Here is a 15579-nt window from a genome sequence, read left to right on the forward strand (position 1 = left end):
AGAGCAGGGGGGGGGGGGGGGGGGGGGGGAGCTTCCTTCTGCTCAACAGCTCCTCCAGTGTAGAAACAAAGAACTGCAGATGGCGGTTCATACCAAGGATGTACACAAAACTTTGAGTTGAGTCGGGACTCTTCCTCAGACGGAGAGAAGGAGGTCTGGGGATTGGGAAAGAGGCGAAGACTGCAGGTTTGGGCCTAACCAAGCCCATCATCCAAGATTGAGTAGCCACAACTTCCAGCATCAGCTGAAGAATTTACAAAGTGCATTTCCCTGTCAAAAATAGGATTTAATTTTCCTTTAAAACAGGTTGGTTGACACCTGGAACCCAACAGGAAGTTGGGTCGTGTGAGAAGGAACAGGAGATGCTGGTTTACACCAAAGATAGACACAAAATGCTGGAGTAACTCAGCGGGACAGGCAGCATCTCTGGAGAGAGGGAATGGGTGACGTTTCAGGTAGAGACCCTTCATCAGTCAGACAAAGGATGTTGGGTGGATCTATGCTAACTGGTAACAAGCCTGATCACACTCTATTTTGTTCCATGATGCCACCATTGGGCACTGGGACTAATGAGAGCCTCTCACATGCAGACAGGACCTTCACAAGCCGGTCTTGTTATACATGTGTCGTATCCACTATCTTAATTCCGTGTCCTGAAACTGGCCGGTGGCAATTGTTTTTGGATCTTGGAATCCAACCTCAGTTCAAGTCTTCCTGCTCGGTGTTGATCGGTTGCGGGTCTTGCAGGGGATTCACCTCGTTGGGGATATTGTCATCTTGTTCGATTGGCTGGTAACCTTCCTCCCTCGGCAAACACATGCACCAGCCGGCCCCGCTCAGATCCAGCTGCTCGTAGGGAATGGACATCTTGAACATTCTGAATCCATCCACTTCGTCCATGTGTTGCGAGAGCTTCCCCAGGTACAAACAACTCAGTACTATCCCAAGAACCTGCAACAGATAAGAGTCCAGCTTACTTCCATGGTTAAATGGCTCAAAACACCGAACACCCAAGAGTACAGCACATGAACAGGCCCTTCGGCCCAAACTGTGAGCAGTTTCGGGTCCCCATATCTGAGGATGGATGCGCTGGCATTGGAGACAATAGACAATAGACAATAGGTGCAGGAGTAGGCCATTTGGCCCTTCGAGCCAGCATCACCATTCAATGTCAGCTGATCTACATCGGTGAGACCAAGCGGAGGTTGGGCGATCGTTTCGCCGAACACCTCCGCTCGGTCCGCAATAACCAACCTGACCTCCCGGTGGCTCAGCACTTCAACTCCCCCTCCCACTCCGAATCCGACCTCTCTGTCCTGGGTCTCCTCCATGGCCAGAGTTAGCAACACCGGAAATTGGAGGAACAGCACCTCATATTCCGCTTGGGTGGTCTGCATCCTGCGGGCATGAATATTGAATTCTCCCAATTTTGTTAGCCCTTGCTGTCTCCTCCCCTTCCTCAGCCCTCGGGCTCCTCCTCCTCCTTTCTCCTTCCTTCTCCCCGCCACCCCCTATCAGTCTGAAGAAGGGTTTCAGCCCGAAACGTTGCCTATTTCCTTTGCTCCATAGATGCTGCTGCACCCGCTGAGTTTCTCCAGCATTTTCGTGTACCTTCAATTTTCCAGCATCTGCACAGTTCCTTCTTAAACACAGTACATTGGTATGGGTGACAATAAACTAAACTGTAACCTGTAGATTGACCCACTGGTCCTAAAATTCACAGGTGATAGTGGATTGAAATTTGATGAGATTTGACCTTGGTGAGAGAAAGGATTCTGATTGAGTTTTTATGTAGAGTTTTAATGCAGAAGATCCTTTTTAATGCGTCAGGATTGATTGCTTTCACATTTTGTCTTAGCCCACGAGTGTTCTCAGTCTGAATGCGCATTGTGGCAGATTGCAGTAAAAACCTCTGGTCCTATCCGGCATGAATTACTTTTTATTCATCTCAAGTCAAGCGATGAATTTAATCACTGGTTCCCAGCTCACAGGCTCTGCCGGCCTGGTACAGCCAAGGCAGTGTTTGAGGAAGGGTCTCGAGCCAAAAACCATCATCCATTGCTTCTCTCCAGAGATGCTGCATTGGAGGTACTCCAGCATTTTGTGTCTATCTTCAGGAAAGTGGATGTGCTGTTCATAGAAACATGGAAATTAGGTGTAGGAGTAGGCCATTCGGCCCTTCGAGCCTGCACCGCCATTCAATATGATCATGGCTGATCATCCAACTCAGTATCCCATACCTGCCTTCTCTCCATACCTCCTGATCCCCTTAGCCACAAGGGCCACATCTAACTCCCTCTTAAATATAGCCAATGAACTGGCCTCAACTACCCTCTGTGGCAGAGAGTTCCAGAGATTCACCACTCTCTGTGTGAAAAAAAGTTCTTCTCATCTCGGTTTTAAAGGATTTCCCCCTTATCCTTAAGCTGTGCCCTTGTCCTGGAACTTCCCTAACATCGGGAACAATCTTCCTGCATCTAGCCTGTCCAAAACCCTTAAGAATTTTGTAAGTTTCTATAAGATCCCCTCTCAATCTTCTAAATTCTAGAGAGTATAAACCAAGTCTATCCAGTCTTCTTCATAAGACAGTCCTGACATCCCAGGAATCAGTCTGGTGAACCGTCTCTGCACTCCCTCTATGGCAATAATGTCCTTCCTCAGATTTGGAGACCAAAACTGTACGCAATACTCCAGGTGTGGTCTGACCCTGTACAACTGCAGTAGAACCTCTCTGCTCCTATAGTCAAATCCTTTTGCAATGAAAGCTGTTCGATTGTCCATCCCACTTTAACAGCAGCACGGCAGCGGGAGAGTTACAATGAAGCAGGGGACAATCCCTCAGTGGGCTCGCCCTAAGGTTCTTGGTTTCCTGGTCCTCCAAAATATTCCAAATGGAATTTAAACTGGAGGTGGTGGAGGGAGGACTTAAACCAGAAAGGGTTCTTGGAAAGAAAGAGCCCTAATGCCCCTGTCCCACTTAGGAAACCTGAACGGAAACCTCTGGAGTCTTTGCGTCCCACCCAAAGTTTCCGTGTGGTTCCCGTAGGTTCCCTGAGGTTTTTGTCAGTCTTCCTACCTGCTTCCACTGCCCGCAACCTCCTGCAACCTCCGGGAACCGCACGGAAACCTTGGGTGGAGCGCAAAGTCTCCAGAGGTTTCCGTTCAGGTTTCCTAAGTGGGACCGGGGCATAACTGGGACAACTTGACCATACAGCACAAAATACTGACAGCACAGAGTTCAGGCTGGGATCCAACACAGGACGCTGACTGTACAGGAGCACGACATTGTAAAAACACAAGGTGTTGCACAGACAGAAGTAAGGGGGTGTGTAGGGCAAGCGCAAAGCAAAATGTATCATGCGGACCCGCCCTAAGGTTCTGAAGCAAATACTCTGGCAGCTGTTTGATAACCCAACGAATAACGACACTATTATGATTCTAGACATGCATTTGGGACAGTATCATCCAAAGAACAATATCAATGCCAAACGCTCACCCAGATGACAATAAACACAGAAAATTAACATTAATTTAAAATCCCGCAGAATTACTTTTCCAGACCTTTCCCCGCGGAAACAAACGAAAAGCACAATTTATTCCAACTGCAAGAGCAGTCTTCCAAACATCTTCAAGTCAAGTCAAGTTTATTTGTCACATACACATACGAGATGTGCAGTGAAATGAAAGTGGCAAAAGTGCAAAAGACAAACAACCAAACAAACTATAAACACAATCATAACACACATATTCTTTTACATAATAAATAATGGAAGGAAAAACGTTCAGTAGAGTTAGTCCCTGGTGAGATAGGCGTTTACAGTCCGAATGGCCTCTGGGAAGAAACTCCTTCTCAACCTCTCCGTTCTCATCGCATGGCAACGGAGGCGTTTGCCTGACCGTAGCAGCTGGAACAGTCCGTTGCAGGGGTGGAAGGGGTCTCTCATGATATTGTTGGCTCTGGAGTTGCACCTCCTGATGTATAGTTCCTGCAGGGGGGCAAGTGAAGTTCCCATATTACGTTCGGCCGAACGCACTACTCTCTGCAGAGCCTTCTTGTCCTTGGCAGAGCAATTCCCAAACCAGATGGTAATGTTCCCGGACAAGATGTTTTCCACAATTTATTCCAACTGCAAGAGCAGTCTTCCAAACATCTTTGTGACGTTGCTGTTATCCCTGGTGAAATCAACATCTTCTGATGCTTTTCTCTATTTATTTTGCAATAATTACGTCTGAAAGCCGCTGAGATACGTCACTTATCATTGATCTGGTCCTCACGAGCATGACTGATTAATTGGATGGTAATCAAACAAAACAATGGCCACATACTCCAGTTTCCTCCCACATCCCAAAGACCCGCATGTTGGTGGGTCAACTAGCCTCTGTAGGTGAAGGTAAGTGGCAGAATCGGGTGGGAAGTGACAGGGAGAATAAAATAGGATTATTGTAAATTGAAGATCCACATAGTTTTAAAAGGACTCAAAGAGCTGGAATAACTCAGCGGGTCGGGTAGCATCTTTGGAGAAGATAGATACGAAATGCTTGAGTAACTCAGCGGGATGCAGCATTTAAGAAGGGAAGGGACAGGTGTTGTTTCAGGTCGAGACAATTCGCAATTAGCCAACCATTCTGTTGAACTTTTGTTTTGAGAGCACCTTTGTGTGTGTCTGATGTCAGCGAGTATTACATTTCCATCTGTTTGCTTGTCATTTGCCTACCAGTTCAAATGGAACAAATGATGAATGCAAATGTACATCTTGGCAGGTATTTCAATCTCATGACTTCATTAGCTCAATCTGCTTGAAGCAGGAAGGAATGATTTGTAATTATCTGGTGCTTCTCATAATGTCATCTCGAGTGTTTAGCGACATATGAAGTAGTCTCTCAAGTCAGTGTGAGAACGAGCTCCCAGAGTGTAGTGGGTAGTGAATCTGTGGAATTCTTTGCCACACACAAACATCCAGTGAATTGGCCTCCACTGCCTTCTGTGGCAGAGAATTCCACAGATTCACAACTCTCTGGCTGTAAAAGTTTTTCCTCATCTCAGTCCTAAATGGCCTACTCATTATTCTTAAAATGAAATAGGTGCGTGCAAGCAAGAAAGGAGGAAAATTGTAAGGAAGGCTTGTTTGTAGGTTAGTTAAGGGCCTGTCTCACGAGCATGCGACTCCATGCGGCAAGCGTGACCTAACGTGGTCACTTGAGCCGTATGGCCTCGCGGGGCCGGTCCCACTTCGATCGCCGGAGCCGTATGGAGTTGTGCGGAGCTGGTCCCGACATCGTGCGGGGCTTCGAAAAACTGACCGTGTTTAAAAATTCCGCGCAGCAACGGCCTGCCGGCCCGCAGCCGCTTTGAGGCCGTACGCACCGCCTCGACGCCGTACGTCACACGCAAACTTCCCGCGTACTTCACTCGAACTTCACGTCAACTCGTACGGGATCACTCGACCACCGCGCGGCCCCCCCTTCCGGTTTGGTCGCGCTTGCCGCTTGCAGTCGCATGCTCGTGGGACCGGCCCTTTACCTAATAGATATGCCATTTATTGTCACTATACATGTACAATGAAATTAAAAGCTGCTTGTACTCAGTGCATACATATAATTTAGTACAAAAAACAAGAAACAGAAAAACAAACAACAGAAGGGAGGGGGGGAAGGGGGGGGGGGGGGGGGGGGGGGGGGGGGGGGTGGGGGGGGGGGGGGGGGGGGGGGGGGGGAGATAGGTGCACAATTCTGCGGCGCTATATACATATATACAGATGGAAGTCCGGGTGTTGGGCTGTGAAGTCAGTGCATGTGTGAATTTGAATTAAGAGTAGTTATAATTTTCGGAAAGCAACTATTCCTGAGTCTATTTGTCCTGGATTTGATGCACCTATAGGGCCTTCCAGAGGGCAGCAGGTCGAACAGTCCAAACGCAGGATGGGAGCTGTCTTTGATGATATTCTTTGCCCTGCTAAGGCAGCGGGAGGTGTAGATATCCATCAGGGAGGGGAGAGGGCAACCAATGATCTTCTGCGCTGTCCTAGTTACCCTCTGAAGCCTCTCCCTGTCTGCCATGGTGCAGCTGCCGTACCATGCTGTAATGCAGTATGTCAGCAGGCTCTCGATGGACGAGCGGTAGAAGGTCAGCAGCAGGTTAGAGTCCAGGTTGTGCTTCCTGAGGACCCTCAGGAAGTGCAGCCGCTGCTGAGCCTTCTTGATGACCGCCGTCGTGTTGTCCGTCCAGGAGATATCAGCAGCGATATGGACGCCGAGAAACCGGAAGGTGTTGACCCTCTCCACACACTCGCCGTTGATGTGTAGAGGGACTAATATTGGGGAATTCATATTGGGGAATTCATATCTTTGGATTGCAAGCTACCCAAACAGAACATGAGGTGCTATTCCTCCAGTTTGCATGTGGCCTCACTCTAGCAGCGGAGAAGGCCCAGGACAGAAATGTCCATGTGTTAATGGGAATGGGAGTTAAAATGGTTAGCAACTTAGAGATCCAGCAGGCCTTGGTGGTCCGATCGCAAGTGTTCAGCTAAACAGTCGACTAATTCCTTGTGTGAAGATTAATCGATAATATTACCTTTACAATTCACGCAGTGAGGAGGAATAAGGAGCCGTTTTAACCAACTCCGTTAGACTTTGGAGATGCATCAGGGAACCAGGGCCCCTCAGCCTTCCGCATCAACACAGACCAGCGATCGCCCGCACACCAGCACCATCCGACCTACGAGGGACAATTTACAATTTGCAGAAGCCAATTAACCTGCAAACCTGCACGTCTTTGGAGTGTGGGAGGAAACCGGAGCACCCGGAGAAAACCCACACAATCCCAGGGAGAACGTACAAACTCAGTACAGACACAGCGGCTGCGGTCAGGATTGAACCTGGGTCTCTTGGGCTGTGAGGCAGCAAATCTGCCACTGTGCCGCCCATCTGCAGGAACAGATTAAATGCTGCACCTTGTGTCGTTGTCTTTACATAAGATTTTGCATATCACTGAAGGAGTTAATAACAGATACTTTTTCGGGCTGTTGAAGTTTGTTCAGTTATAATAAAGATTCCACAGTGCCTGATGAGCCTCCTGTACCTCGTCTCAGAGACGGTCCAGCCACTTGGGACAGTTTAGGCTATTAAGCACCACATTGCACGCAATTACAATACTTTTCTATTCTTAAGTACCAGATTTAATCTTGAAGAAAATTCTCAGCACATCTTGCATTATTCCTCTGAAGGCCATTTATTACATGCCAGTATCTTTATAGCCTGTGGATATCGCATGAAAGATCTTTATTTACAAGGGCACGAAGTGCTGGAGTAACTCAGTGGATCAGGCAGCATCTGCGGAGAATATTCTGCATTGGTGACATTTTGGGTCAGGAGCTTTCTTCATAAGTGATAGGAGCAGAATTAGGCCATTCGGCCCATCAAGTCTACGCCACCATTCAATCATGGGGCTGACTTATCTCTCCCTCCTAACCCCATTCTCCTGCCTTCTCCCCATATCCCCTGATACTCGTACTAATCAAGAATGTATCTATTCTGTCTGGCTTAAAAATATCTATTGACTTGGCCTCCACAGCCTTCTGTAGCACAACTCTCAACTCCAGACTCACAGCTCAATGGTATGAAGATGCAGGAACAAACTGTGCAGATGCTGGTTTATACCGAAGATAGACACAAAATGCTGGAGTAACTCAGCGGGACAGGCAGCTTATCTGGAGAGAAGGAATAGGAGATGCTTTGGGTCGAGACCCTTCTTGTCTGAAGCTGCCTTGCCTGTTGCCGCAGTCGATATCCCCAGCACAGGGCTCCGTGCCAAAAGGATCTGTGCTCAATCACAGCAAATTTCCACAGGAAATCTGCAAGAGCGTGCAAGGAGGGCGAATACCTGGGAATATTTGCTCACAGTGATCCAGGAAATCTTTACAATCAACATCAATTTTCTGTTGTTAATCTCCTGGATATAATACCAATGAGAAGTTTCTGCGGTGGTCATAGTGTATATAGTCTATAATCCATGTCTTAGCTATGACATTAAGCTGGAAGGTGTACACAGATTTACTAGCATGTACCTGAGCTACAGGGAGGGGTTGGTGAAGGGGTGATCTTATTGCGGTGTATAAAATAATGAAGGGCATTATAGACAGGGTGATACCACTCAGCCATGATGACCAAGGTGTCCCATCTACACTAGTCCCATTTGCCTGCATTTAACCAATATCCCTCTCAACCTTCCAATCCATGTACCTGTCCAAGTGTCTTTTAGATGCTGTTATAGATCCTGCATCAACTACCTCAACAGCTTGTTGCTACCTGTCCCACTGAGTTAAGGCCCTGTCCCACTTACGTGTCCTTGGCACGCAAATTACGTTGAGGCATACGGGCATCGTATGGCCACGCGGGGAAGCGCGGAGGGGGTATGGAGTTGTGCGCGACATCGCGCGGGGCTCTGAAATTTTTTGTATCGAACAAAATCTTTGCGTGCCAACGGCCTGTCACGGGACTGACGGCCAAGGTGGGACAGGACCAAGACCATGGCGCGATGCAGCGTCTCACCTCCAACAGCAGTAGAAGCACGCAAACGATCGCCGAACTCGGTCCGGATCCGCCCCCCACTCCTACTCCCAGAAAATTGAAGATAGACATAAGATGCAGGAGTAACTCAGCGGGACCGGCAGCATTTCTGGAGAGAAACAATGGGTGACGTTTCGGGTCAAGACCCTTCTTTTCAGACTGAAGAGTCACGATACGAAACGTCACCTATTGGGGAACTCCAGCAATGATACACCACACACACACACTTCCAAGCCCAAGATAAAGACGTCATTGCCAAATCTCAATCCAGTTTGCTGCTGAGCAATACACAGGACAGTTGAGTTAATTATTGTTGTCACGTGCCAAGGGACAGCGAAAAGCTTTCTTGTTGTGTGTTATCCAGTCAGCGGGAAGACTATGAATGACAACATTCAAAAGACCACAGTGTACAGATACAGGAATAAAGGAAATAATGTCTAGCATAAGATAAAATTCAGTAGAGTCCGATTAAAGATAGTCTGAGGGTCTCCAATGAGGTAGAAGGAAGTTCAGGACTACTCTCTGGTTGGTGATAGAATGGTTCAGGTGGCTGATAACAGCTGGGGAGAAACTGTCCCCGAATCTGGAGGTATGCGTTTCACGCTTCTGTACCTCTTGGGTGATTTACAGATCTTAGTAGCCCGTCTTCAGAACCAGAACATAACCAGACTATGCCTCACAGCCGTGGCAGTTCACAGTCTGTGAGAGTTCGCTGCCTGATGGGAGAGGGAGAGAAGAGGGAGTGAGACTGGCCATTGATTGTGCTACTGGCCTTGCCGAGGCAACGTGTGTCGAGATGGAAGTGTAGATTTACACCAAGCCCTGTCGTAAATAGCAACATAGCAGCAGCTGACAGCTGAGGAATCCCGGCCATTATCAAGATATTGTTTTTAACATAAAGATCGTAATAAAGCCTAACTCCATCATATACACATCATTCTTTTTGACATGAAGCGGTGTTCCACACTTCCGAGGAGATTTACCCACTCAATATCCAGTAACGGTTCTTAAACATTCCTTCGGCAACAATTTGTACATTTGCTTTTATTTTGCCTCTTGTTTCATTGTAACTAATAAAGTTAGCTTAGCCTGCAAGTGCACAGTGGAATCTCCTGACACTGTCTTATTAGAAACAAGCAGCAGGCAATTTCCTCCGCTCTGCAACAGGAAATGTTATTTTAATGTTTTATTGAGTGAGCAGGGCATCAAACACTCTGTCAGAGAGAGTTTGTGGACTTGGATATTCCTTGTACATCATGCACGTCACCGCATATTACCAGTTGGTAGAGTAACACATTGAATCTAATCTCCTTTCACTAGCTTCATAATTAGCTCTGTGCTGGTGCATGGGCTGATACTGCCTGAAACTGCAATGGAAGTACGTTTGATTCATTAGCTTTAGAGATACAGTGCGGGAACAGGCGAGTCTGCGCTGACCAGCTATCACAGCACCAGACTGATTCCTGGGATGTCAGGACTTCCATATGAAGAAAGACTGGATAGACTCGGCTTGTACTCGCTAGAATTTAGAAGATTGAGGGGGGATCTTATAGAAACTTACAAAATTCTTAAGGGGTTGGACAGGCTAGATGCAGGAAGATTGTTCCCGATGTTGGGGAAGTCCAGAACAAGGGGTCACAGTTTAAGGATAAGGGGGAAATCTTTTAGGACCGAGATGAGGAAAACATTTTTCACACACATCTGTGGAATTCTCTGCCACAGAAGGTAGTTGAGGCCACAGTTCATTGGCTATATTTAAGAGGGAGTTAGATGTGGCCCTTGTGGCCAAAGGGATCAGGGGATATGGAGAGAAGGCAGGTACAGGATACTGAGTTGGATGATCAGCCATGATCATATTGAATGGCGGTGCAGGTTCGAAGAGCCGAATGGCCTACTCCTGCACCTATTTTCTATGGCAATAATGTCCTTCCTCAAATTTGGAGACCAAAGGACTGTGCGCACTAATCTCGCAATCCCCTGGCTGCATGAAACCAGGGAGCTTGACTCACTCCATCCCACACAGAGGGAGGGGAGTCGTTGGAGGCTGCAAAGAGTTGCGTTTGATTGTCCTCTTGGGTCCATCGACAGGGGAGATAGCTGAGACAATCGCAGTTACCTCTGTCGTGTTTATTAGGTGGATGGAAGCCAAAAATGAGGAGGATTTTAAATGAAAGGATAAAAATCCACGTTAGCTGATGTGCTGCCTCAGGGCTAATGTTAACACGTACTACCTCCGTCAAAGAGTGTTGCACGATCACTTACAGCATATTAGCAAATCAGTCCTATATGCAGATCGAGATATTGTTATAATTTATGGGCAAGTTTATGAAAGGAAAGCTACTGCAAGATCAATTCTGCATGAAGTCATAAATCTCCATGCACCACTTAAAGTTAATGGCGAAAGGGCAAAATGGAAAAACTAATGTACAATTTGATGAATTTGTTCGTTCATCTGATGAGAAGAATTTAATGGCATATTGCAGAGGGAAACATAGAAACATAGAAATTAGGTGCAGGAGTAGGCCATTCGGCCCTTCGAGCCGGCACCACCATTCAATATGATCATGGCTGATCATCCAACTCAGTATTCCGTACCTGCCTTCTCTCCATACCCCCTGATCCCTTTAGCCACAAGGCCACATCTAACTCCCTCTTAAATATAGCCAATGAACTGGCCTCAACTACCCTCTGTGGCAGAGAGTTCCAGAGATTCACCACTCTCTGCGTGAAAAAAGTTCTTCTCATCTCGGTTTTAAAGGATTTCCCCTTTATCCTTAAGCTGTGACCCCTTGTCCTGGACTTCCCCAACATCGGGAACAATCTACCTGCATCTAGCCTGTCCAACCCCTTAAAATTTTGTAAGTTTCTATAAGATCCCCTCTCAATCTCCTAAATTCTAGAGAGTATAAACCAAGTCTATCCAGTCTTTCTTCATAAGACAGTCCTGAAATCCCAGGAATCAGTCTGGTGAACCGTCTCTGAACTCCCTCTATGGCAATAATGTCCTTCCTCAGATTTGAAGACCAAAATGTACGCAATACTCCAGAGTGGTCTCACCAAGACCACACCTGAAAGAAGCCAACTGAATACATGACGAAAGCTAAACACGAAAGCAAGGTTTCAAGAGACTGCAGAGGGGTTCTGACCCGAAACATCACCTATTCATTGTCCTCCGGAGATGATGCCTGACCCGCTGGGTTACTCCCGAGTCTACACCGACCAACGGTCACCTGTGCATCAGTTCTATCCTACACACAAGGGACAATTTGCAGAAGCCAATTCACCTACAAACCTGCACGTCTTTGGAGTGTGGGAGTAAACCGGAGCACCCGGAGGAAACCCATATGGTCAGCACCCATAGTCAGGATCGAACCTGGGTCTCTGGCACTGTCTGCAGCAACTGTACCACTGCACCACCGTGCCTCTCCAATGCTATAATCTAGTTACCTGCAAAAACTCAGAGCTCTTTCATTCATGGATGCATGAGAGCTTTGGATACAGAAGAGAAGGCCAACAAGATCAATAAGCAGAGGATTTGTGTAAGGAAGGAGATGAATGCAGCATGGATTGAAACACTTGTCTCCCTCCAGTATGTTTTTTCCAAGAGTCATACGTTGATAGAACGGAGCGGCTGGGTTTGTATTCACTGGAATTTGGAAGGATGAGAGGGAATCTTATTGAAACATATAAGATTATTAAAGGATTGGACATGCCAGAAGCAGGTAATATGTTCCCAATGTTGGGGGAGTCCAGAACCAGGGGCCACAGTTTAAGAATAAGGGGTAGGCCATTTAGAACAGAGATGAGGAAAAGCTTTTTCACCCAGAGAGTTGTGAATCTGTGGAATTCTCAGCCTTAGAAGGCCAATTCTCCGGATGCTTTCAAGAGAGAGTTAGATCGCGCTCTTAAAGATAGCGGAGTCAGGGGATATGGGGAGAAAGCAGGAACGGGGTACTGATTGTGGATGATCAGCCATGATCACATTGAATGGCGGTGCTGGCTCGAAGGGCCGAATGGCCTACTCCTGCACCTATTGCCTATTGTTTCAGTGAAGAAAGTGATAACATTAATCCAGCACTAAGAGGAGTTGAATGACTTTGTTTGTTGATTTCCTTGTTCTTCTTCTGACCTTTCCATTTGGCCAACAACCTGTCAGCATGCTTGTTGGATCATCCATAATGTTCATATGGGATGTGCCCGCTTTCCAAACTAATGCACAATGCTCACTATACGGGATCGGTAATCTACTCAAGCAGAAACAACTCCACATCTATCAAGGCAGACCATCAAATACCAATGCACTTACCACTGCGAGGGAAAGGCCAGTCAGAACTCCAAGGCTAAATGCCATGAACTGTACAACACAGTTACATTACAACGCTAATATGCTTCAGTGAATTCAGAATGCCAAAGACTTTGTTTAACTAAGGAACCTGTTCAAACAAACTTCACAAAACCTTAGTCTGGTCTAGTCTAGAGATACAAGCCCTTCGGCCCACCGAGTCTGTGCCGACCAACAATCCATGTGCAAGAAGGAACTGTGCAGATGCTGGAAAATCGAAGGTCGATAAAAATGCTGGAGAAACTCAGCGGGTGAGGCAGCATCGATGGAGCGAAGGAAATAGGTGACGTTTCGGGTCGAGACCCTTCGTCTGAAGAAACGTCACCTATTTCCTTTGCTCTATAGATGCTGCCTCACCCGCTGAGTTTCTCCAGCATTTTTATCTACCATGGTGAGATAATGTTCATTTTCCAGACATGGCACTGGGGTTACGTTTTGCTTACTTAAGGGCCTGTCCCACGAGTATGCGACCTGCATGCGGCAAGCGCGACCTAAAGGGACGGTCCCACCAGCATGCGCCTGCATGCGGCAAGCGCGACCTAACGTGGTCACTTGAGCAGTACGGCCTCACGAGGCCGGTCCCACTTCGATCGCTGGAGCCGTGTGTGGTTGTGCGGAGCTGGTCCTGACATCGCGCGGGACTCCGAAAAACTGACCATGTTTAAAAATTCCGCGCGGCAACGGCCTGCCGGCCCGCAGCCACCTCGACGTCGTGTCACTCACTCAACCTCCGCGCGGCTCCCACTTCTGGTTTGGTCGCGCTTGCTGCATGCCGTACGGCTCAAGCGACCACGTTAGGTCGCGCTTGCCGCATGCAGGCGCATGCTGATGGGACCGGCCCTATAGGTCGTGCTTGCCGCATGCAGGTCGCATGCCCATGGGACAGACCCTTCAGTTGGAGGATAGTCACGCCCAATCAGTTCCAACCAACTCACGACTTCAATGGCTCAGTGTCCAAATTCTTGACTTTAATTTCAACCCATCAAACCATGACTAGTCCGATCCCTTAATGATTCTTCAACTTGTTTTATTGGTGTCGATTTTACGCTAGAATATATACCGTACTTTTTCAACAACAAAAAATATCTCACAGAAAGAAAGTTAGAAGATTTAGATAAGATTTATACCAAGAGCAGCAAAGCATCAAATCTTTCCCGATATCATATAAAAAAATCTAGAAGCATCATGAATTTAATGTCAATACTTTAAATGAAATCCATGACTAATGCGATTCCCTAATGATATTTAACTTGGTTTATTGGTGTGTCTGCTTCATGCTGGAATATAAACCAGATATGGGGAGAGAAATGAAGCAGGTATATCAACATTTTTTTTTTTTTTTTTTTTTTTTTTTTTTTTTTTTCGTTTGTCTTTTTATTTCTTCACGTTATTCCTAGTTCTTTCACTTCTTCAACTACACTCATTTTGTAGTTTAGGGCTTCTATTCTTACACATTCACTTCCTCTTTCATTTTCTTTCTTTCTTGCACTTTCCCTCTTTTTCAGATTCAGATTCAATTTTAATTGTCATTGTCAGTGTACAGTACAGAGACAACGAAATGCATCTTTGCTGAAATTAAAATTGCTGTACAATAAATGTATCATGTCATATGCCACGGTTTATACTTTTGTACACTGCTTCTAATAAAAATATAAATAAAAATGTTTTAAAAAGAATATATACCGGATATTTCAAAAACTCATAGAAACAAAGTTAGCTGATTTGTACCCACAAGATACAGTATATATCAACGGTGGCTGCCAGATTTAAGTCTCAAATGACTTAGGGTCTTAAGATTAAAAATGCATCAAATTATACGAGGGAACAGAAGGAAACAATGCAGGTATGATGGTCATATTTAAGATGTTTTTCGGATAGACACATGGATATGCAGGGAATGGAGGTGCATGGATCAACAGATTCGCCCAGATAGTTGTGAATCTGTGGAATTCGCATTCAATGAAGGCAGTGAAGGCCAATTCAAACTCTTTGAATCACTTCCCTCTCGAAGGCGACTCCGGACTGTCAAAGCTGCCACAGCCAGACATATAAACTGTTTTTTTTTTTTCCACGAGTAGTAGCTCTACTCAATAAGCAAAAATCTGTTGCCTCTTTTTGCTCTGGTATTTTATTTAATTCACATGTTTAATCGATAATGTTTTATTGGTTATGCTTTATGTTTTATGTGTCATTCCTAACTGTCACTGTATGTCATGTTGTCACTTGCGGGCGGAGCACCAAGGCAAATTCCTTGTATGTGAATACTTGGCCAATAAACATATTCATTCATTCACTGGATATATTCAAGAGAGAGTAACTGTAGATATAGCTATTCGGGCTAACAGACACATGGGGTATGGGGAGAAAGCAGGAACGGGGTACTGATTCTGGATGATCAGCGATGATCATATTGAATGGCGGTGCTGCTGGCTCGAAGGGCTGAAGGGCCTACTCCTGCAACTAACTGCTATGTTTCTATGGATCACATGCAGGCAGAAGAGATTAGTTTAGCTTGGCATCAGGTTCGACCTGGACATTGTGGGCCGAAGGTCCTGCTCGTGTCCTGTACTGTTCTACGTTCTATGAAAAATGGTTAAAGTGGAAGTTGAAGAATAAAATACTTCGATCTGAAGATGGGTTCCAACACGAAACGTCACCTATTCCTTTCC

The 15579-nt window shown here is 46.3% G+C and overlaps 1 protein-coding gene across 3 annotated transcripts in view; it reads right to left on the reverse strand.

Moving 5' to 3' along the window:
* Nucleotides 1-266: 266 nt before the first annotated feature.
* zgc:110329 (uncharacterized protein LOC550500 homolog) overlaps nucleotides 267-15579 on the reverse strand; it is an 87653-nt gene continuing 72340 nt past the window's right edge. For all 3 annotated transcript variants that reach the window (XM_055662317.1, XM_055662318.1, XM_055662316.1), the window contains one exon: nucleotides 267-951. In XM_055662317.1, the coding sequence (XP_055518292.1) occupies nucleotides 700-951 (252 nt within the window). In that variant the 3' untranslated portion in view covers nucleotides 267-699. The remainder of the gene's footprint in view (nucleotides 952-15579) is intronic.

This window comes from Leucoraja erinacea, chromosome 35, assembly GCF_028641065.1.
Source record: "Leucoraja erinacea ecotype New England chromosome 35, Leri_hhj_1, whole genome shotgun sequence".
In the NCBI taxonomy this organism is placed as follows: domain Eukaryota; kingdom Metazoa; phylum Chordata; class Chondrichthyes; order Rajiformes; family Rajidae; genus Leucoraja; species Leucoraja erinaceus.